Below are 22843 nucleotides of genomic sequence, written 5' to 3'. Positions count from 1 at the left end.
AATTTGATACTAATATGGATATATTTTTGTCAAATTTTTATGATATCTTCAAACATATATTTTATTCAAAAATAAAAACATCATCGCTTTCTCATAATTACATAAAACCATATTATAATATCGACTGAGATAAAAAATAAAATGAAATATTAAAATCACGATGTATCTCGCTGTATTGCGTGAGTACGCTTCTAGTAAGTTATTAGTACCTATGTAAAATTACTTATAATCTTACATTTTAAATAATATACATCAATAAATAATAATTAATGTATAAAAAATAAATTTTAACAGTTTTATAAATGCTAAAGATATTGTTTTGGTAATGGAAAAACAAAAGGACACAAAGACAGTCGCCGGTGGCGTAAAAAAGAGGAGGGAAGGGGTTGGTTTCAAAGTCTCTCTTTCTGCTTCATTTTGAAGCTGTCTTTATATATATATATTTACGACTTATATATATCTCTTAGTTCCAGAATCTGTATATACCGTCGTCCTGCTTTTCCCCCCTCTAGGGTTTTCGTCCGTACACTGCTTCATTCAACAGGGTTTTTCTGGTCAACTGCAACCCCACGCTTTCATCTAGGGTTTTACTTCTTAATTTCTCTGCGATGGCGGCGGAGAAGCTTAGGGATTTAAGTCAGCCGATTGATGTTGCCTTACTTGATGCTACCGTTGCTGCCTTCTATGGCACCGGATCTAAAGACGAGGTTTGCCGCAATTTCTTACTTTATATCCATGGAGGAGGAATGTGATGCAAGCAAACTAATTTTATTAGGTTTTTGTTGTTTTTGGGGTTAAATTGCTTATTGTTTGACCAACATACATTCTACTTTAACTCGTGAATGGACCTTTTGGTGATGTTTGCACATTATTTCTTCCATTAGAGTGCAGATAAGTACACCTCGTTCACGTTTTTGCATCAAGGATAGATCGTAGGAAGTGCTTAAGACAAAACTTAACACCTAATTGCGGTGGTGACAGTAGCAAATGCCCCAATTCGGCACAAACTTAACGTTTATATTGTTTCTGCATGTCTCGTCATTGTTAAATACTCTTGCATCCTTTTTAACGCTTGGATATTATTTATGGGGTTGATATATAAAAGTTTACACTCCTTCAAGTAGTACCAATTGAAATTACTGATGACATCTGGTTGTATAGCAAATTAAAAAAATCTACAATGGCCATTGAATACAAGCTTTTGGTTAGGTCGGCTTGTTGCTAATATCTAGGTTTTTTCATGTTATTTGAGTAAATGACTTGAATTTTAACTTTCATATCTCCTTAGTTGCAATGAGAAACATGTATTTTCTTACTTAGGGAGCTGGACTTAAGCCAGAAAATATATGAACAAACCTAGATATTTGCTAATATGTAGGCTTGTTCATGTGGTGATCTGAAGTTCTCTATGGTTGAGTCACTTTATTAACTGCTTTAGTTGGTAGGCATGTACCAGTCTTGAGGAAGGGCTTGCGTTCTCTTGGTTACATGCTGCTCTGCATCAAACAAAGACAGTCGATATCTGGAGTGAACGTGCAGACTAATTCATAAGAACTCATAAAAATTTCAAATATGCTAGTATAGATACAGAATAAAAATGTTGAAAGCCTTTAAGAAGAGCGTAATTGTAGGATTGTAAGGAGCAAAGCTGCAAGCATAACAAATACTTAGAAAACTTGTACTAGTTTTTATTAAAATGAGAAATCAGCTACTTTTGGTGTCATGAAAGGGGAATTTACCCTGATGCCAGAAATTCTAATATATGTTAAATAGGGAATAATAACCATTGAATATGATGATCCATTACCAGTCTTAAGGGTGGGTAGAAGGTTCTACTACAAATTGACATCAGCTGGCTTCCCATGAAACATAGATGGGTCCATGATGTTAATGAATCATATATTGCATGTTGGAGGCACGGGGGCTTGAGCCTCGCCTCTTCCTTGTTTGCAGAGAACTGAGAAGGCAATACAAATTAACTGTGTTTCAGTTCAACTAGAACTACCACTTGGAAGAGAATATGGACACCTATGCTACCCCTTTCATGTAATTGATACTTGGCATGCATCGAGCTCTTATAAAGTTAGTTAAGGCTCTTCATCAGGATGTAAGCAACTGCTTGCATATGGATAATTGGAATATACTAAGAAAGAAATTGGTATTTATTTGGTTAGGCCGTAACAGAAATGGAGGAATGTGCATTAAAATAATAGGTCTATCTGATTTTATCTCATTTCTGATGTCTTATTCTCCTAGTTGATCACACACTGTTGAATTTATTCTCATTTTGTTTCTTATGTATATATGTTAATAATACAGAGGACTGCTGCTGATCATATATTGAGGGAGTTGCAAAACAATCCAGATATGTGGCTTCAAGTGGTTCACATTCTGTCCAGTGCACAGAGCTTGAACACCAAGTTCTTTGCTTTACAGGTCACTATTTCTATATTTTGTGATCTGCTAGTTAAACAGTTGTCTGTATTACAAGTGTTCACATGTTCAAAGTGAATATGATCTTTTTTCGCTTCTGTGGCCTTATGCATGTTGTAAAATTTAGGTTTGGGTTGCATCTTGAGCTCTAAAGAATTAGTGAATAGAAACTAGATAATGATGCTTTCTAAATCCCCAAGTTTTTGTAAATATACATGTTATACTTTTGCTAGTAATGTATACATCAAGCTCTGATGCAGTTAATATACCTATGATGCAGTTAAATCGTCTTCAATTATGAACTTTGGTTTCCACTCAATTGTTTTGTTTTTTAAACATTATGTACTCCCTCCGTCCCAAAATAAGTTCCACAATTGAAATGACACACAGTTTTATACATGCATAACTATTACACTTTTTGTTAACCAAATGACATGTTTACCCGTATTTAATTTATCTTTCTTCACATCTCTTAAATATTTGTGCATTAACTAAGGGTAAATTTGAGAATTTGGTTATTTACTTTTGAAAGTGGACACTTATTTCTGGACAAACAAAAATAGAAATGTGGAAACTTATACTGGGGGGGAGGGAGTAATTCAGAGTGCAACCATAGGCTACAGATCTGCATTCCAATTTTGGCAACATGCTCATACACTTTCATGATTTTGGTTGGTGTAAAATTCAGGAGGGGTAATATTCCTTACAATTAGAGAATTAGTGGCATTCCAAAGGGAACCATTTCAGTAATTAAAATGTGTGAAAGTTAAGTGTACCCCCCAAAAGGTAGTTGCTTGTGATCATGGATAATGCATGTTACTTCAAATGTATTCTTCAATTTATAGTTATGATGACAGACAGAATTTACTGGTCTTATTTTCTACAGGTTCTTGAGGGTGTTATTAAGTATAGATGGAATGTGTTGCCTGTTGAACAACGGGATGGGATGAAAAATTACATATCTGATGTTATAGTAAAGGTATGGATTGCCGTAGCTAATGCTTTCTGAGATCCTTCTTAAGTTCTTGTGTTATGTTTGACTAATTTGAAAATAAATTAACTTGTCCTGTATTTAGCTTTCAAGTAACGAGGGTTCTTTCCGCCAAGAACGGTTGTATGTTAACAAACTTAACATTATACTAGTTCAGGTGAGCTGTTGTTTTCTTTCCTTGTATGTTGTTGCTATTTAAAAATTTTCCATTGGAAACTAGGATGAAATGACCTGTAATTGGTATGCAGATTTTGAAGCATGAGTGGCCAGCTAGGTGGCGGAGCTTCATCCCTGACCTGGTTGCGGCAGCAAAAACTAGTGAAACAATTTGTGAGAACTGCATGGCGATACTGAAAGTATGTTTGATATATCCCCACTCCTTGAGTCTTATTGCTTTATTCTAGCATATGTGGTCTAAATATTGATTGTTTCTTTCCAGCTTTTAAGTGAAGAGGTATTTGATTTCTCAAGGGGTGAAATGACTCAACAGAAGATCAAGGAGCTTAAGCAATCTCTGAACAGGTAACTGCGATCTTTTATAAGTTCTGTTCTACTCCTGACTCTCCTTGCTGGAACTTCCGTTAGTTTCTGAGATACCTATTTGCCAATGTTATAGCTTTGTCTGCTGATAAGAGAGAAGAAAAAATTTCCTCTAGTTTGTGAGATACATGTTATCTTTGACCTTTTTTCTAGGTGGCTCTTACGCTTCTTGGTGAAGTATCTTTTAAAGCTTCCCACCGTATATCCGATGCAGATTTTTGCTATTTTGAATTGTCATGGTTAACTTTGGACTTGTGATGAGTGTTGTGGATCATTTATTTAGTACTTCTTAAGTAGCTGCAATTCATCGCATGGGAACTGCTAAATTGTTGGGTGCTAAAATCAAAGTTGATTTCTGATTGAGAGTGGTTGTGGGAATCGGTTTGTTGCTTGAGGTGATATGTGTGTGCTGATTTATGTTAGACTTGGCTTTAGATTTCTGTTTCCTGTAATGTTTTTGTTCTTTTTTCTTGGCATATTCAATATATCGTAGTTAAAAAGAAAATTGGTTTAGTAGTTGGTTTCTGTTTTTGGTTTTACCATTAAAGTTACTAATATGTTACTTTATCAAATAACTCATAGCCACATAAGTTCAAAAATACTTTCCAGATTCTTCTATGATACGGGGGAGTTGATATCATACGTGCTTTAGTGTAGGCAGCAAATAATTTGTTGCTTGGACGCATGCCTTTTGGGTTGCTTTATTTTAGACTCAGCATGGAATGTGCATCGACCAAATGCCATCTTCTGTAATTTGTTGTTTGCTGTTGCTCAGTTGTCATATGTTCTTGGAGACGATTTGATTGGGTGGAGGACTATTTCTATTTTTAGTTGTTTATATCTAATCTTAACTAAAATGTGCTCGTTTTTTTATGGTTGTTAACAGCGAGTTTCAACTCATTCATGAATTATGCTTATATGTACTATCGGCATCTCAAAGAACAGAGCTGATCAGGGCTACGCTGGCCACATTACATGCTTTCCTTTCGTGGATTCCTTTGGGCTATATTTTTGAATCCCCACTGGTTTGTATTTCCTTCCTGGGTTGTTAAGTTCCTCATGGAAACTATGATTCCATTAACATTTTTCTTGGTGCATTGCTCATGAAATTGCAACCAATGCTACACTATATTACAGTTGGAGACGCTCCTTAAATTTTTTCCTGTGCCATCTTATCGTAATCTGACTCTTCAGTGCTTGACGGAGGTAATGCTTATTTGGGGCACTTGGAAGAGTATACATAGCCTCTCTGATAAAGAATGCAACTATCTTATTTTTTTAGTGCATTCATTGGCACAGGTTGCAGCCCTGAATTTTGGAGATTTCTACAACTTGCAATATGTTAAAATGTATAACATATTCATGGTCCAGTTGCAGGTATGTGAGAATTTCATTATCGAATCAATGTGTTAGCGAGTCTTTTGGAGCTGAGTTAAGCCTGTAAACTTTTATGCTCTGTCTTGTTTCATCTTTGTGCTTTTCTCTTATTGAGTTCTTTCTATTGTATGCTTGTTTATTGTAGTCCGTTCTTCCAACTAGTACAAATATACCGGATGCATATGCAAATGGCTCTAGTGAGGAGCAGGTGATTGCGGGGATGAAGTAAATGTCATGTTTAAGCTTATGGACGTGAACAAACTTTGACTCATAATTTTTGTTCTTTTCCTGTTTTCAGGCATTTATTCAGAATCTGGCATTGTTTTTCACTTCATTTTACAAGGCAAGTTTCTGTTTTGGGGCAAAATTTTCTCCGTGTAAGTAATACTTGGGTGCTGTTTGGTTCAGGCTAGGCAATAAAAATGGGAATGAAAATGAAAATGAAAAAGAAAAAGAAAAAGAAAATGACAGGTAATGAAAATGGAAATGAATTTTCAGGGCATCTCCAACAGCTATGCTATTTTAGAAATTTTGTGAACAGTTGAGTGGCTGCGGCCCTTCCATGGGTGATTTGGGAAAAGTTTGCTCCAACGGTTATAAACTTTTTGGAGATTTTGCTGATTTGGGAAAATATAGCATACCTGTTGGGGATGCTCTCATTTTAACCTCTAACTGAACACCCCCTTAAGTATGACTCTGCCACTTTTTTTTTAAAATAAAATAGAAGCTTGGATACCTAAATGAGCCTCTGCTACATTCTTCTAAAACTGAACAGAAGCTTGAATTTGTTGTTGACATGGGAAAATAGGTGACCTTGTCACCTTCTCTACATCCTGCATTGGAATGAGAAGGAAGCCCTCTATGGAATTATTCAACTCTAGAAGCAAGTCATGACAAAAGGGCGATAAATCAGTAATTGGCTAATCCCCATATGAATTTGATTGCAACTCTATAAAGCGAGGGAGAAACTGGAAAATGCCGCAACATTGGGGAAGCCTCCTCTCATGGCGTGGTGTACATTGACTAACAACTATACTTGCTAAAGATTTGGTAACTTATTTAATTGGCAAGGATGGAGATCAGTACCGAGGAGATGGGGAGGGGTGGGGGAAGTGTGGAGTTTAAGAAAGAGGGTAAATGTTTTTAAGGAAGCTTTACTTGATTGGGGTGAATGACATGAGGTTGCCTTAAATGGGTTAGCATGGAGGGATTCTACAGTTTTTACCTCGTTACAATTTCTACCCGTTTCTTGTTTTTGGTCTACCCCTACTAATTTGGGATGAAAGATTGGTGCATATAAGTGGTTAGCTTTTATGGGTCCTTCAGTTTTTTTTTTTTTGGGCTTTTAAGTTTGCAGTAAGTCCAGTCTGATGACATGCAAAACTTTTGGATGCATAGTGGTAGAACCGGCCAGGTGTTACACTTACTTCCTGGATGATGCCGGCCATAGGTGCTGTTAGACAGGGTACCTGACTACCTTTGACAATTCCTCCTCCCTCCATCCCAAGAAATGCATTGTTTGACAGCGGACACATTTAATAAAAATGTTTTACTACTGACCCATTATCTAAAAATCTAAAATGCGCATTAATAAAAAAATAATGAAAACTAGTGTACCAAAATAAAAAATTACATACCAAATAATGATTATTGGTGGGCAAAAAAGTAGATTTGGACTGAAACTTTCCAAGAAAGGGAATGTTGCATTTTTTGAACAATTCAAAATGAAAAGTGCTGCATTATTTTTGGAATAAAGGGAGTAATAATTTTGGCATCTGATGTAGCATTTTAACTTGCAATCTCGTATTTGTGTACTAGAGTCTATACAACAGAGCATTATTGCTCTTTTGCATACCAAGCGGTTGAATTTCTGGGTGCCTGTGCTTGCTTTGTGGCATAAATGCAGTCGGTGGATGCTCTTAGACAGCTCAACTGTGATAATTTAACATGTTATTATCTGATATAGTCCTCTGCATGCAGTTTCATATCCGGGTACTGGAATCCACACAAGAGAACATAGCTGCACTCTTGATGGGCCTTGAGTATCTCTTGAGCATTTCTTATGTGGATGATACAGAAGTATTCAAGGTATGATATAGTTTTTTACTTTTTTCTTCTCAAACGGAATATCAAATCTTCTGCTCATGGTGCTGTTTGGCGGCCACTTCATAAAATATTGCATTAGAAGAGTGTAGATTTTTCATTGCCTGCAATAAGGTCTGTCTTCTTTTTTCGATATAAAGGGGGAGACCCCTCCAATCAAGAAAGGTCTGCTCTTTTGTTAAGTGATAAGATGGATGCTTTATTGTAAGAGATACATTATGTTTTATATCAATGTGTTTGAACAGGTGTGCTTGGACTATTGGAATTCCTTGGTGTTAGAGCTTTTCGAGGCAAACCACAATCTTGATAGCCCTGCTGCAACTGCAAACATGATGGGACTGCAGGTAGATTATGTTTCCTCATGTCACTTGTACTATTATGTGCTTAACTATTTGATTTCATATGTACTTGTGTTCTTTAGCCTTCACTACAGGCATAAGTCAAGCAAAAAATGACAATGTCAAATTGTTCTGCTTTGTACATCGTTAGTTCGTCACAGCCATTTCATTTGTCTGTGTTGCCTTCCATCCAGTTGTATAATTGGTAGGTATATCTTTTTGTGGGATTTACTGGGTTTGTTTGGTTTAGTTTTGTTGGTATATCTTTTTGTTGCACAAGTACTTGTCAGAATTTGTGACTGATAACTGTGATAAAAGAGAAGTAGAAAACTAATATAAGTAGAGTGCTTGCACTCATTAACAAGTCATTTTCTGTTGCTTTTCCGTAGTTTCTTGAGTTATGTCGGCTTTGCTTATTGCATCATGTTTTTGCTCGAAGCCTTCTTCTTCCCTTTCTGTAACCGAAGTTTTGGTGTGGGTTTGTGTCAGTCTGCATATGCTGATATAGTGATATGCCCTTTTCTCGTATTGTTTTTCAGTAAGCATTTTCTTTTCTGTTTTTTTGCCTTTCATGTTCTGATATGCCCATCACGCATATAACCAACTGTTTTTACTCTATGAAGTAGATGTATCTTTTGAGACTGATCTTGGATGTTGTGAACTTTGTCTCTTGTTTCTGTTTTTATACCTAGATTCCAATGATTCCTGGTATAGCTGATGGTCTTGGTACACAACTGATACAAAGACGGCAACTATATGCTGGATCGATGTCAAAACTAAGACTGCTTATGGTATCTCGCATGGCGAAACCTGAAGAGGTTTTAATTGTTGAAGATGAAAATGGGAATATTGTTCGCGAAACCTTGAAAGACAATGATGTCCTTGTTCAGTATAAGGTAATATTCCAGCTTATTAGATGGGAAAGATATAGAAAGAAACCATTAGTGCACATAGATATGAGGAGTTTCAGATGTATCTGAATGCCAGGATCCTTCCATTTTGTATATAGCAGGTTGTGACATAAATTTCTGATACCTGCTTCTATAATGGCTTCTATTTCATGAGATAAAGTTGTGTGACACTGGTCACCATCTATGTGAACCTTAATTGTTAGTTCATAGCCTGGACTTTTCTTGTTGTTTTCAATGGCTAAATGAAGGTTATTGTCGCAGATAATGAGAGAAACACTGATCTACTTGTCACATCTTGATCATGATGACACTGAAAAGCAGGTATGGTTTTTGAGAACTTAAATTGTTCCTATATTGTGCAAAGAGAGCGTACATACATGGTTAGATTCTGTTACTATGTCTTGTCAGTAATGGCAGAATGTTCTGTTGTTACTTGCTTTATTTGTACTTCATTCTGTTGGTTTCTTGTTCTTGCTTTTTGTTGAACTGAGATGATTATAGTTGTAATGTAAGTTCAAACTCTTTGGAATGGCGACACACATGGTACACCGAAGGACTAAAATGATACAATTTAACCCTTCCCCATGCAATTGATTTGCAGTTTGGATGAGCTTCTTAGAGTTTCTTTTCATCTAAATTTTATATCTTGTTTGCATTGAGAGATTGATGACGAATTCAGTTGACCACTGACAATTCAATCAGAACTTCTGTTTTTCTACACATACCACTATTGTTCCCAATTGTGTATTGTTGCATCTGGTAGTTCATGGTCTTATGTTTTATACTTTTTGGTGGTTCACTCAATTATCCCGCTTATTTTTTGTTTTTATGAAACCTTCACTGTTGACTTCATGTATTTTGCTTTGAATTCATGCTTGTCTTTCAAATGCAATATTGTAACCTTTTTCTATATCTCCAATCCCCGAGAATAACAGATGCTGAAGAAACTAAGCAAGCAGCTGAATGGCGAGGATTGGACATGGAACAACTTGAACACACTATGCTGGGCAATAGGATCTATATCTGGGTCCATGATGGAAGATCAGGTAAACGTTGTTGTGGTGTCCCATGGACAATAGATGCCTGGGTTCTTAATCTTTGACTTAACATCTTATATTTCCTGTCTCATGTGCATTATATTGTCATAATATCATATATATGCTTTTATATTGAAATTCTGGCAGGAGAATAGGTTTCTCGTGATGGTTATTCGTGATCTACTAAATCTCTGTGAAATTACTAAAGGAAAGGACAACAAAGCTGTTATTGCAAGTAATATCATGTATGTTTGTCTGGTGTTTTCTACTTAGTTCCCAAATTACTACCAGTCAGCCATTGCACTTAAAATAATAATGTTGTGTCGCGAACTCAACACACTTAAAGAGTCTTTGCAACTGCTCACTGCATGCCACAGTGACCCTTGTGGCAGCGGTTGATGGATATATGTAACCAACTTTAACTTTCTATTTTTTGGTGCACTGCCAGGTATGTTGTTGGACAATATCCAAGATTTCTGAGAGCCCATTGGAAGTTCTTGAAAACTGTTGTAAACAAGTTGTTTGAGTTCATGCATGAAACACATCCTGGGGTTCAGGTAATATATAACTTTCATGCTTGATTTTATATTTAGATCTGCACCTGGTGCTCTGAAGTGTTGAAATCCACTAGTATGTAGCGTGTAGATTTGAGTTTGTAATGCTCTATTGTTTAGGATGCTGTCCAGCTATGAATCTTCGTGATTGGGAAATGATGTAAAGTATTGCAACATGTAACTATTTGCCGTTCATTAAAAAATAATTCTTGTCCATGACTCCTGCTGCCTTAATATTCTAGTTTTCTACTGACAGTCTCAACTATGAGATATGATGGAAGTTGGTCACCTAAGGTGTACCTTTTGTTCACCTAAACATCATGTTGGCTTGACAAGTGTATTGAAGAAAACCTTGTTGAACTTGGATCTAGGACCTTCCAATGAACACATGCGTATTTAGTGTTACCATGACAGAATTCTCCTTGGGTTTTCTAATTCCCATTTGTTCCAACCATGATTTAATTTTGAGTTCTGATCCCTTCAGGATATGGCTTGCGACACATTTTTGAAAATTGTACAGAAATGCAAGCGCAAGTTCGTCATAGTGCAGGTAATATATGCTTTGATCTATTTATTGTTTTCTTAATTATTTGATACTATTCTATCAGCTTAGATACACAAGATGATATAGATGATGTAAATTTTTGTTGTTCTAGGTTGGAGAGAGTGAGCCATTTGTCTCGGAATTGCTTACCAGCCTCCCTACAACCATTCAAGACCTTGAGCCTCATCAGATACATACATTTTATGAATCTGTAGGTCTAATTACTTGATAGCAATGAACATTTTAGTATTATCAAAGGTCTATCTGCCAAAGTTTTATTTATAGTTTACCACATTTTGTTGCAATATTTTTTTGGTAGGTTGGTTATATGATTCAAGCAGAATCTGAGATATCAAAACGGGAGGAATATTTGCAGAGGCTGATGGATCTTCCCAATCAGGCAGGATTCTTGTAGAAGGATGTCTTTTGTTATGGACTCCTAGGTTCTGAGCAGAACCTGAATATTGTGTCATATGACGATTGACGAGTTCTTTCTTTTGCAGAAATGGACCGAGATTATAGGACGTGCACGTGGTAGTGTGGATTTTTTAAAGGATCAAGATGTGATTAGGACTGTGCTTAATATATTGCAGGTTTGCACCCATACTAACCATGTGATTTTCTTTGGTACTCATTGGCAATCCTAGTCAGGTGTTGACCTTTCATGTTATTCTAATTTTTTTGCATGACAGTAGTTGAAGTTAGCTCAATGGACTTAGGGGCTGTTCAATTGTTTTTTCATTAAGATTTAAGCCCTACATGGATTCAGCTGTCTGTATGGATTAGCTAATATGTTGTTTGTTTGTCGTGCTGAATAAACTGTCTGAGTGTCAGAGATGACCATTTTAACCTTTACTGTCTGTGTTTTGGTTCTTTTATCTTCTGATCAAATTGGCGTATGAATTTTGAACTTATTTCCAATTGAAGATCCGAAAGTACCCTTCCCTATGTAACGGGCATAGCTTCATTTAAACAACCCCACCACTATTGCTTTTAACAACTTTGAAGCTGCTTTACCATTTAAAACACCACTAGAACTAGAGTTCCATTTTAGGGATCTCAACGGGCACCTTACAACTGGAAGAACTAGTGTTCCATCTCCCACTGTTAATCTACCCTCCTGATTTTGCTTAAATCCCTGTGTTCGTTTCATCAATTCCTCCGCCTCTGTGCATTTATCCCTAAAATCTTCTGTAAGTTCCTTCACCAACTCTTTCTTCTCTTCGATCTTTACTGTCCATCTTTCTGGTTATTGTACTTCCCTTCTCTCCATTCTTTGAGCAGAGAGGAGGGAGGAGCGGCGGAGAGGCATCAAGGAGTTCTGGAGTCAGGGGTCGTCCACAACGAGGATCATTTCCAGGGAGAGTACTTCAATCGTTTCAGGAGCGTTGTTTTGAGAAGGGCAGTGTTGGAAAATAGATGGCTGTCAGAATTAAGCTTTCCCGGATTGGCCGAGTTAATAAGCCGTCTTAAAAGTCATGTATGGCTTGCTGAATAAGCCAGACTTTCTATTAAGTCGCTTCCAAACAGCCCCTTACACGGTGTTGGGAGATGTAGACCTTAGAGGGGCTTGTATGTTTCTCTTTTGTTGGTTTGTTGCTTAATGGCTCTGATTAAAGAGAAGCAAAGTATAGTTGAAGAAATATCTATAAAACAAGATGGAAAGCATTTATCTAGCATGTGATAAGTAGACTTTGTATGAATGTTGCAATTTAGTGAATGACCGAGTATCGGTCAGCCTTAAGTTTTGTTTTTTTAGCTTGTGGTTAAGTCCTGATTATAGGGATAATGTAGTTGGTGATCGTACAATGTGTTAATATTTTGTTGTTAACTTGATCACCTAGAATCTGTTTGGTTCAGCACTTGGTTTACTATCTTTTGTAATGTTTTTTTTTTTTTTTTTGATAGATGATGTACAACAGATGTAGACCTTGTGATCATTTGTTTCTTTTTGTTTTCATTTTCTTCCTGTGGTACACAAGGTGTTTGAGCATCTAAATATATGAACTGAAAGTCATACCCGTGATGAGATTTCTGTAATTTTTTGTAGTGTTTGTTCTTGTTTGCTGTTTGGTATTAATGCAATCTTTGTTGTGTGCAGACAAATACAAGTGCTGCCAGTGCACTCGGAACACATTTTTTATCTCAAATAACCCTCATCTTTTTGGACATGCTTAATGTCTACAAGTATGTTCCACAATCTGATTAGCGATAGGATCATTTTTTTAAAGATCAGACCGTATGCTCTTGACACATCTATCTGTTTGTTTGTCATATGGCTAATACTCGTCTCCCAAAATTTTAATGTCTTACAGAATGTACAGTGAGCTTATATCATCCAGAATTGCTGAAGGGGGCCCCTACACTTCTAGGACTTCCTATGTGAAACTTCTGAGGTACACTATTGACAAAATATTGGGTTAACATGTTGAATCCCCGTACTTATGAATCTGTTTATCTCAACAGGTCTGTGAAGAAGGAAACGTTAAAGCTCATTGAGACTTTTCTAGATAAGGCTGAAGATCAACCACAAATAGGAAGGCAGTTTGTGCCCCCAATGATGGATCCAGTGCTTGCTGATTATGCTCGGAATTTGCCTGATGCTCGAGAATCAGAAGTTTTGTCTCTTTTCGCCACAATTATTAACAAGTATGTTCTTGGTTGGCAACATTCATAGTTTGCCTCATCTGATCAGTCTTGTGACACAGCTATTATATAGTATTTGCATGTTTGTCTCTCTTTTCTGTTAGCGATAGCAGATGGAAGGGGGATTTGAACCGATAACTTGAGGGATAACCAATTAGGGGATGGGGCAACTATCGCCAAGCTTAAATGCTTGATGGCAATTCACAAGTGCTTTTCTCTTCCACTCTTCTTATTTTATTCTACTTTTTTTTGCCTCAAATGTAGGTACAAGGGTGCAATGATAGTTGATGTTCCACGTATATTTGAAGCTGTTTTCCAGTGCACCCTGGAGGTTAGAACGTTTTGTTTCAAGGATCTTACTTGGTCATTAACGGATGCCCTAGGGAGGCAGTTTACTTACAAGGCCCTGTATTTTATCTTTTTGTCATATTTGACATAGCTGTTTTCATGGTACAGATGATAACTAAGAATTTTGAAGACTACCCTGAACACCGGCTCAAGTTTTTTTCATTACTTCGGGCCATAGCCACACATTGTTTCAGAGCTTTAATCTTGTTGTCACCTGAGGTCTGTCTTGGAATTTTGTTATCCAATTAATCCTTCTCTTTACTTGTTTTGGTACTCGTAATTTGATTCGATGCAACTATAAAAGTATAACTGCTTGTTTGGAACAATATTTTGGATGTTGTAGGCTTGTGTCCATATTCTAATTCTAATTTTGACATATTCCTTTATGTATCAGCAATTAAAGCTTGTTATGGATTCTGTCATGTGGGCTTTCCGACACACTGAAAGAAACATTGCTGAAACTGGGCTTAATCTGTTGTTAGAGATGCTCAAGAACTTTCAGGTTGATATCTGAGGATCTTTTGGATCTTAAACAGGTTGTATTTGTGTATATATATACATATTTTTAAATCCTCATTTCTCATGTGGCAGGGTTCCGAGTTCTGTAATCAATTCTACCGGTCTTACTTCGTGCTGATTGTGCAAGAAATATTCGCTGTTTTGACTGACACGTTCCATAAACCTGGTTTCAAGTTGCATGTTTTAGTACTGCAGCACTTATTCTGCCTGGTATTTTCTCAAGAGCCTGGCTTGTATCTCCCTCATTTTCTATGTCTGCATATTTATATATAGCGACTATTTTCAGGTGGAGTCGGGTTCATTGACGGAGCCTTTATGGGATGCATCCACTGTTCCGTATCCTTATCCTAATAATGGAGTATTTGTTCGGGAGTGCACCATCAAGCTTCTGTCTGGCTCTTTTCCCAATATTCCAGCATCGGAGGTAACTTGAATTTTGAATTTTGTTTTGGTTTTTGCTAGGCATTCATTCATATTCATTGATTCAGAGCATCATATCAGGTAACGAAATTTGTTAACGGACTGTTTGAGTCGAGAGCGGACCTTTCTATATTCAAGAACCACATAAGGGACTTTCTGGTGCAATCTAAAGAATTTTCAGCGCAGGTAAGTTGCGATTTGTCTAAACGAAATATGAATTAATAAACGTCTGCTAGTTTAGCTGTTTATATGGTGGTGGTTGAGCATTGCAGGATAACAAGGATCTGTATGCAGAAGAAGCTGCTGCTGAGAAAGAGAGAGAGAGACAGCGGATGCTTAGCATTCCTGGACTAATTGCACCCAATGAAATACAAGATGAGATGGTTGACTCATAAATCATGGTGTGTTATTTATTAATGAATTTAATTATTACTATGAAAAAGGGGCATCATATTATTGGAGGAAATCATCATATCATATCATGGATTGATTGGGTGGGTGGGTGTAGAGTAGTAGTAGTAGTAGTAGAAGACTCTAATCTAGTGTTTTTGAGATTTGTAAATTGAGGTATTGGGGTTTCTAAATCTAAATAGGTTTCATGTATACTACCAACAAAGTTTTGCAGAATATTCTTTATAAACTTCACACTCAAATCTTGTTTCTTTCTTTTATATCATATGTATTCTCTTCGTTCACCACAGTATATTAAACACTAAGGGGCCGTTTACCATATACTTACCTGACAAGTGTTTATCAGTAAAATTTAACACAATCATTTACTTATTAAGATTTTAGGCCACGAAAATGACATCATATGTAACAATTTATTCTGTAAGCGTTTACCGTTTACCGGATAAGACTCTTCGTCTTTGTCTCGCTTTTACCGGCTAAAATTCTTGGTCGTTACCATACTCATCTGGTGAGGTAATATGACTTGATAAGTGCGTGCTTGGTAAACGTATGTAAGGTGGGTACGATTCTACACCAATAACAATTTTATTCATAATTTCGTAGAAATACAAATCACAATCTTAAAAAGAAATATTTAGATATTTCAACATTTATTATTTATTAAAATGTTTAATATTATAAAAATGTAAATCTCTTTATTTAATTTTCGTAGACAAGTATAAGACAGGACAAGAAGGAAATCTGAGGCAAAAATCTTAAAAAACCATACATACACAAAATGATTGTTTTATGACTTTTATTGAAACAATTGACTGCAAATCCTGTATGATGATCCCATTCAGCAAAGCCAAAACTTTTCTGTATGAGCATTAACTGCAAATCCTGTATGATGATCCTTTGATATCAACTTACTTCATTCAGCAACTGCAATGAAAGGAAGTCCCCTGCCAATACAATTATTCAAGATTTGTCAGAAAAGCCAACCCTTTTGTCTTCACTACTGAGAAAACAGAACATATTTTACCAGCCTCCGTGTCTCGAAAAATAGTCATTGTCCAAAGACACAGCCAGTGCAACAGTAACCGCCCGCTCTGATAACGTCAGTGGACGCGCTACGTGGAATTCTTGAACCTATAATGCCTCAATAGTTCACAATAATACACAGATAAAATAAAAATTGCCCAAGTGAATGAATATACCCATACCTTTTCAGACAGGCCTGGCATGCGGTCATGATCAAATCGGATTACATATTGACCAGCATCAGTGAGGACCTGCATTAAACAAGTTTCAGCCATTTCATGCTTTGAACCAGCAAGACTACTCACTGTGTGAAACCAGGGTAAAGATTTAATCCTCTGATTTGCTGACTGACCCTCAAGAACCTCTCAAGACTGACCACCCAACCCCATCATCACCACCACACAAACACCATACCATAATTATTAGGTTTTGAGATGAAGTACAAGATTCGAATTAAATTGATATTTGTGAAACTCATTAACGTTGATGAAACATGTCTCCTGAAACACATGACGACATCAGGGCTTATTGGTTCATCTTGCCACTTGGTAGTTGTGCACTATTATATAGCACATAGAACTTAAAAAAGAGAGTTGCCCGATTGAACTACTAAAAAATGAGAATTATAGCGTTGACCACGTCTAGCATGTATCTGGAAAACAAAGAGGAACAACCTATATACTCGCTAAAGTAACAGAGGGTCGGACATATGGATTCTCTCAATTTTAAGGAACAATAATCTGAGTTAATCAAAGATAAGAAGATGACCTCAAAACCAAAACCTCTCCAGTCACGGTCTATCTCAGCCAGGACCTCACCGTTAATGCCCTTCAAAGTAAATGTCCAGTTCCAAAGGCCAGGATTTTCAACCACCGCAAACTGCTCATCGCTGCAAAGAGACCAAATTATTTTCAAGATAGATACCAAAAGGCTTATAATATAGCCCCAAGCAAATAACTTTACCCCAGGTACAAGTCGTAAATCCTCCTCCAGAGATGCCATCTTCTATGAACCACCCCAATTTCCTGGAGAATTTAAAGTTGGCAATCAAGTACTATAACAATTCAACAAGTTTTACATACAACTAAAATTGTATCTCAATATATATATATATATATATATATATATGTTGATTTGGCATACCTTTCCACCTATTTCTGCATAGATTGAGCTGGTTATCCACCAAAAGGGCCTTCGAACCTACAAGTACGCAGTGGAGGTGCAGTACATTAATCATCAAGGCAGTAATGCCGATAAAATCATACAACATAGCTAAGCAAATATATGTCCAGAAGTGTTACCCTAAACAGCTCGTTTCCGTTGCCATCAGTTATAGAAGCAACAAACGGCCGTCTTGAACGAAGCAACTGGAAAGGCAGTACGAGAAACGTCAAATGATCATATTTGGATGAGCCAAAAAATAACATAAAAGAATCCCTGGTTTACAAACAAAATACAATCTAAGCAAAGTTTTAGATTCCTAAACCTCAGAGGTGTGGATACTACACCAAGTTTACTGCAACTTGTTGAACAACATAAAATAACCTCTGGATGACTATATAACATAAAATTGCAACTTGCATAATCAACTTAACGATGACCATTTGTCTTCATATAATACCTATTGTGCTCACAAGATGGCACCTCAACTTGTATCATCTACTATTTACTGACCTTTTGGGTAGGTCCAATCACCAATAACACTTTGGTCCGGCAAAAGCCAGCCAAATTACATATAAGTTAGCAATCCCCAAAAGTATAGAGCACAAGACATAGGAAACAGAGAAAATGCATATGTGTTTGGCTTATAAAACTCACTGCTGCAACTTGTCTGTCTGCCTTGTCTTTTCCTTCTTTTTTGTTCCATTTTTGTAATTAGTGAAATTTAAGCACCAACTTAATTACACATTACACTTTTAAATATCAAATGACAACATTGGAATTAAGATCCTAATAGACCCAAGTCTGATACCCAATTGTTTGCAGATATTATGTTAGTATTTGGAAGACAATCCCCAACTAAATTTAACAATATTAAATTGAAAAAGTTCAATGAAAAGTAGGGGAAGAGGACGGCAGAGTAACAAGACCCCTATGATCTAATTTTGATATCTCTTTGTATTTAGCCAATCAGTAAATGAGGAGGCTTAGGTGTTCATTCATACTGAGTAGGTATATAAGAAAGAAAAGCTGAGGCAAGCTAACATGATGAAGAATCCTATGTTTCTCTAATAAAGTAAGTAGAGTGAAGTCCCCAACCCATGCTCTAGTAACTTCCAAATATTGGAAGCAGGCCCTGGATGGAAAATTAAAACTGTGTATCTTGATAACTTGATGTACCTGTCTGAAAATGACATTGCTCTGCTCACGAATGAAACCTGCCGGCTGAAAGGAAAATAAAATACATGAACTTAAGTTTATTTTACATGCATCAAGGTTTAAAGACAAAAATGGATATAAAACATACCTCATGTGGGTTGCTGACATCAACAATTGCATATCTGTTCTCCTATAATCCAAAAAAATATTGTACATTGTAAATACATATGGGAGCCTATTCAAGGAGGGAAAGATTGCCAAGAGTACTATAAAAAACAGATGCAAAATAACTATTTCATTTGATAACAGATCTGATAAAATGCAGAAAAGAAATAGAAAATCACAAAACATCAATTCTCGACAACGAACTCAAGCAAGTGGACAAGTTAAGTGGGAGAAGACAAATGGAGCAACAATGCCAAATCACAAACGTTCAACACGACTCTCTGGTCACATAAGCCTTTCGAGCTTGTGGTTATTTAACCCAGCCTGCTTTTAGCCAACGAGTAACATTCTCATTGATATCCCAATAGTAACAAAAAAGTAGAATAATATAACAGAGCCCTTTTTTGACATAGAAAGTGTTAATCGACGAAAATAAAGTGAAAATAACAAACAGGCAAAATGTGTTTCAACTTTGAATCACCGGTGATAGGAGGGTCTCAGATTTTACCTGTTCAAAGCCAAGTGTGAGATTAGCCCATTCTATGTCTCTAGTAATAAGCAGATTAGATCTTGAAAGAAGAGGCGCGATCCAAGCCTGGAAGGAATCAACAAGTGAACACCCTTTTTTCTTCATTAGATTACAATCAATTATGGTTACGACAACATAATTCAGAGATTATCAGCAGCTTCCAGTTTTTCTCATCTTTTAAAACATAAAATGAACTCATAAGTCATAAACATTCCTTACTATTTCAGTTGGTAAATCATTCTTAAACACTGTTTACTTTTCCCCCTATTATACTACATTATATTCTCTCTTCTATCTCTTATTGTTTGAGACTAATAAATGATTTTTGGTGCAGAGCATTATTTCACCCTCTCCCGTTCTCGTTGCTTCACTTCATGCTACATGTCCCGCTCATCCCAAAATGAAATATATGCACAAAACACATTAAAATTCAATGATTGGACATATTACTGAACTTTATCTCCACCATGAGACAAGTCAGGGATGGTATTTCTAGTAACAACATCCCCAATTACAAAGTTCAGTGCCAACTTTTATATTGATTGTAAATCCTATTGAGGGGTTGTATTGTGACAAGAGTTGTGAGCATAAAGTACAATTGTTTCCTTGGACTCATCATGTGAACTGTCCTGAGCTTAAGGCATTCCTAAATTATGCATTTCTGTCCTTATCTTAGTAGAGAATAAATTTTTATCAGAACTTAATTGGAAAATTTTGTAAAGGAATACCTTAACCATGATACTTAAATTCCTTTTAACTCACCTCTTCCGGGGATGCAGACTCTAGAGGCTCTGTGGCAGATTGTCTGGAATCATAAGGTCCATTTGTGGTTATAGAGCCACCAGAAAAGTAACTTCCGACTAAACGTTTACTACCAAAAATTGCTTTGTCTTTGCTTGTATGCTCAACAAAATTTTGTTTTCTTCTTTCAAGGGTCTTTTTCATTTTACCATCTGCAACCCACAGCTGTACTAGAAAATCTCTATTCAAGTTGGAATCATTGTGTATTGCATGCTCAAAATTCCAAGGTAAGTTCACAGGATCTTTTTTTGGCCAACATGAACTTGCTCCAGAAACATAGAGCCCATACGACCTCCAATACAATTTTCTTTCTGAAACCAAATTTTCACCAAGAGCAATATCCCCTTTAGCCAAACCAGCTTTCTTGAACGACAGGAACTTATCAGCAAGAACAGCATTTTGTTGATTGTTGGGTGAACTGCCTTTGGTTATAGCTCTAATGACTTTGGGCAACCGAGTGACACGCTGCAAATTTTTGTTCCAATTCATTGTCAACCAATTTGTAACAACTTAACAAGTCCCCATTCAATTCTGTGTGAAAGCAAAAGTTGCAGTTTAGACCACAAGATATCATATCCTCACACATCCAAGAAATATATGAGTTCATAGATTCATTCCAAGTGATATTCATACAATATGTCATTACACGCCGAAAGGAACACTTCAGAAACTCATCTTTTTCTTTACTATGTTCATTGCAAACACATACAGATACACAACATACATTCTTAAACATTCTATAAGCGTGAGAAAATTTACACACAAAGTCATGGAAGAGAGATACATCATTAAACAATGGGTTTTCTTGTATTGTGAGTTGGGATCATCCAGGGATCCGCTTATGTGAAATTGAGACGCATCGACTGGAATCATATATACTTTGTATAAGAACCATCAAATTTAAGTTCTTGAAGCAAGGAAAAGAAAAGGCAGTGAAATCGTGCATAGGAAATGAAAAGGTTTTGACTTTCTAGAATGCCGCCGCTTTTTCCTGAAATGGAACTTATCCGGCATAAAAATGGAACAACAAAATTCATGTATTCTCAGTTAATAAGACTCAAAGTGCAGCAGTAAATACGTAGCTTGAGACTATATATCAGTGGCAATAGATGATGAAGAAAAACCTAATCAATCAAATTGGTTGCGACGCTGAGCCGATAAAGAAGGAAAGAGAGGCAACTCCTTCGTCAATGGTCACAGGCGAAGATCGGATGTAGACGCCGACGCTCCTCAACTTCAGGTCGGAACACAGAGGGTTTTAATGGGAAATATTCAGGGTTGTTTTTTCGTTAGACAATACAATTATCTAAAGATTATCCTTCTTCACCATGATTTCAAACAAATTTCTTAATCACATCTTATTAAAAAAAAACTACGGACATTAATTAAAGAAGCTATTTGGAAATCTTTTACTTAAAGGTTGTTTGTTTACATCTTAATAGTTTTTTTTAGAGGAAAACCTCTGAATTGTTAAGAGGTGAATCTTGTTTGAAAAAAAAAATATGTCTTTTAATGGTTCTAAAACTCTATGAATGATTTTGTATCATTGATCTGTCTTAACCATTAAGAGTCCTAATTTTATTGTACACAATTATCAAATATTTATATTTCATTTTGCACTACATCATGATAGTCTCTTAATCATTATGACCACTTAATCATTCTGCATTAAACCATTCAGCAATTGCCAAACAACCCCTAATTCTCTTCGTCATATATCGTAAAGTCACTATCTCTGTAAGTGGTACATTCGTGACTTGTGTGTAGGTTTTTGTGAAAGAGATGCTTTTATCATTGCTACTTCATCAATCTTCTTGATTAGCGTACCCATTGCGTTTGCTTCTCCTGATGGATCAGATATAATTGGTTTTCTGTGAAATTTATTTCAGTAGAGCGTATGATGTCGATGGACCTAATCCTTGACCAAAGAGTTAAATTGTATCCGCCTAGTCATCATGGGAAAGAAAGACAGAAAGAAGAAAGAAATTATTCGCTAAATGGTGATTCAACATAGATTCTACATTGCAGACGTAGCTAAACGAAAAGTTTTTTTTTTCAATTTCTCTACCTAGGTCCGACAAGTGATACATCCGTGGCTTGCAGACCCGGATAGAATTAAAAAGATTACATTTTCGGCCTCCCTCCATATGTCAGCACAAGGTGGTTGCTCATAAAGAATATACTAGTGTGGGAACCGCGCGTTGCACGGTAATATTAGTACTTTGATTAATGATCTGAAGATTGTCTATATAAATATATGTTAGTTGTTAATAGAATTATCAACAAATATATTCAAATAATTCGAAAAAAAACTAATAAAATCTTATTAGTGAAATTTTGATATATATATATATATATAGAGAGAGAGAGAGAGAGAGAGAGAGAGAGGGAGATTTGTTTAAAAATAAAGTTGTAAAATTAAATAAAATGAGTAATAGTAACAACAGGGGTGTGGTTAACTTATGCATTGTTTGTCTGATTGATGATGAAGTTTATTTCTTAAAAAAAAAGAGGATGATGCCTCTTTTTTTTATTAAAAAAATAAATAAGTGTAAGTCTAAATTGCACGATAACTAATTATATGTACAAAAAATGTGGTAAATAAAAACTTAGTCTATAAATAATATGATAAGATATTAACCGATTATTAATACATATAAATTATTATAAAGAATAATTCATTGTTAGAAGAGGAATGATGTCTACAAATAACAAAAACAAATACTCCGTCCGCCTCAAATAAGTGTCCATGTTTCTATTTTAGTTTGTCCCAATGTAAGTGTTCACTTTCAAAAAGTAATGTCTACTTTTTAACTATAGTCTTAATTATGAGA

General features: G+C 36.1%; 2 protein-coding genes across 5 annotated transcripts; one reads left to right on the top strand and one right to left on the bottom strand.

The window, feature by feature from the left end:
• The first annotated feature begins 456 nt into the window (after positions 1-456).
• On the top strand, positions 457-15401 carry LOC112524132 (protein EXPORTIN 1A-like). 3 transcript variants are annotated; one of them, XM_025133797.1, is made up of 32 exons: positions 457-707; positions 2320-2436; positions 3320-3412; positions 3510-3581; positions 3673-3780; positions 3864-3946; positions 4851-4989; positions 5102-5170; positions 5264-5341; positions 5487-5549; positions 5640-5684; positions 7322-7429; positions 7690-7788; positions 8475-8678; positions 8955-9014; positions 9629-9739; positions 9878-9975; positions 10179-10287; positions 10769-10834; positions 10941-11039; positions 11148-11228; positions 11332-11421; positions 12930-13015; positions 13144-13224; positions 13295-13477; positions 13739-13805; positions 13931-14041; positions 14217-14324; positions 14414-14551; positions 14628-14765; positions 14843-14947; positions 15034-15401. In XM_025133797.1, the coding sequence occupies exons 1-32, from the start codon at positions 609-611 to the stop codon at positions 15154-15156; spliced, it is 3231 nt and encodes a 1076-aa protein (XP_024989565.1). In that variant the 5' UTR covers positions 457-608; the 3' UTR covers positions 15157-15401. The 3 variants fall into 3 exon arrangements, with proteins under 3 accessions (XP_024989565.1, XP_024989566.1, XP_024989567.1); XM_025133798.1 differs by lacking the exon at positions 5487-5549; XM_025133799.1 differs by lacking the exon at positions 15034-15401 and having other exon boundaries at positions 14830-14942.
• Positions 15402-15842: 441 nt separating this feature from the next.
• Positions 15843-21316, bottom strand: LOC112525777 (altered inheritance rate of mitochondria protein 25). 2 transcript variants are annotated; one of them, XM_025136045.1, is made up of 12 exons: positions 21134-21301; positions 19971-20474; positions 19188-19274; positions 18663-18704; positions 18536-18580; positions 17497-17562; positions 17339-17395; positions 17159-17220; positions 16964-17084; positions 16378-16446; positions 16197-16303; positions 15843-16116 (listed from the first exon to the last, which is right to left on the bottom strand). In XM_025136045.1, exons 2-12 carry the CDS (start codon positions 20151-20153, stop codon positions 16086-16088), a joined length of 870 nt encoding a protein of 289 aa, XP_024991813.1. In that variant the 5' UTR covers positions 20154-20474; positions 21134-21301; the 3' UTR covers positions 15843-16085. The 2 variants fall into 2 exon arrangements, with proteins under 2 accessions (XP_024991813.1, XP_024991812.1); XM_025136044.1 differs by having other exon boundaries at positions 15845-16116; positions 19971-20540; positions 21134-21316.
• Positions 21317-22843: the final 1527 nt, after the last annotated feature.

The sequence above is a fragment of the Cynara cardunculus genome (assembly GCF_001531365.2).
Source record: "Cynara cardunculus var. scolymus isolate 2C chromosome LG 13, CcrdV1, whole genome shotgun sequence".
NCBI lineage: Eukaryota > Viridiplantae > Streptophyta > Magnoliopsida > Asterales > Asteraceae > Cynara > Cynara cardunculus.
The sequence above is the reverse complement of the archived record's forward strand: the minus strand, read 5'-3'. Positions and strand labels throughout refer to the sequence as shown.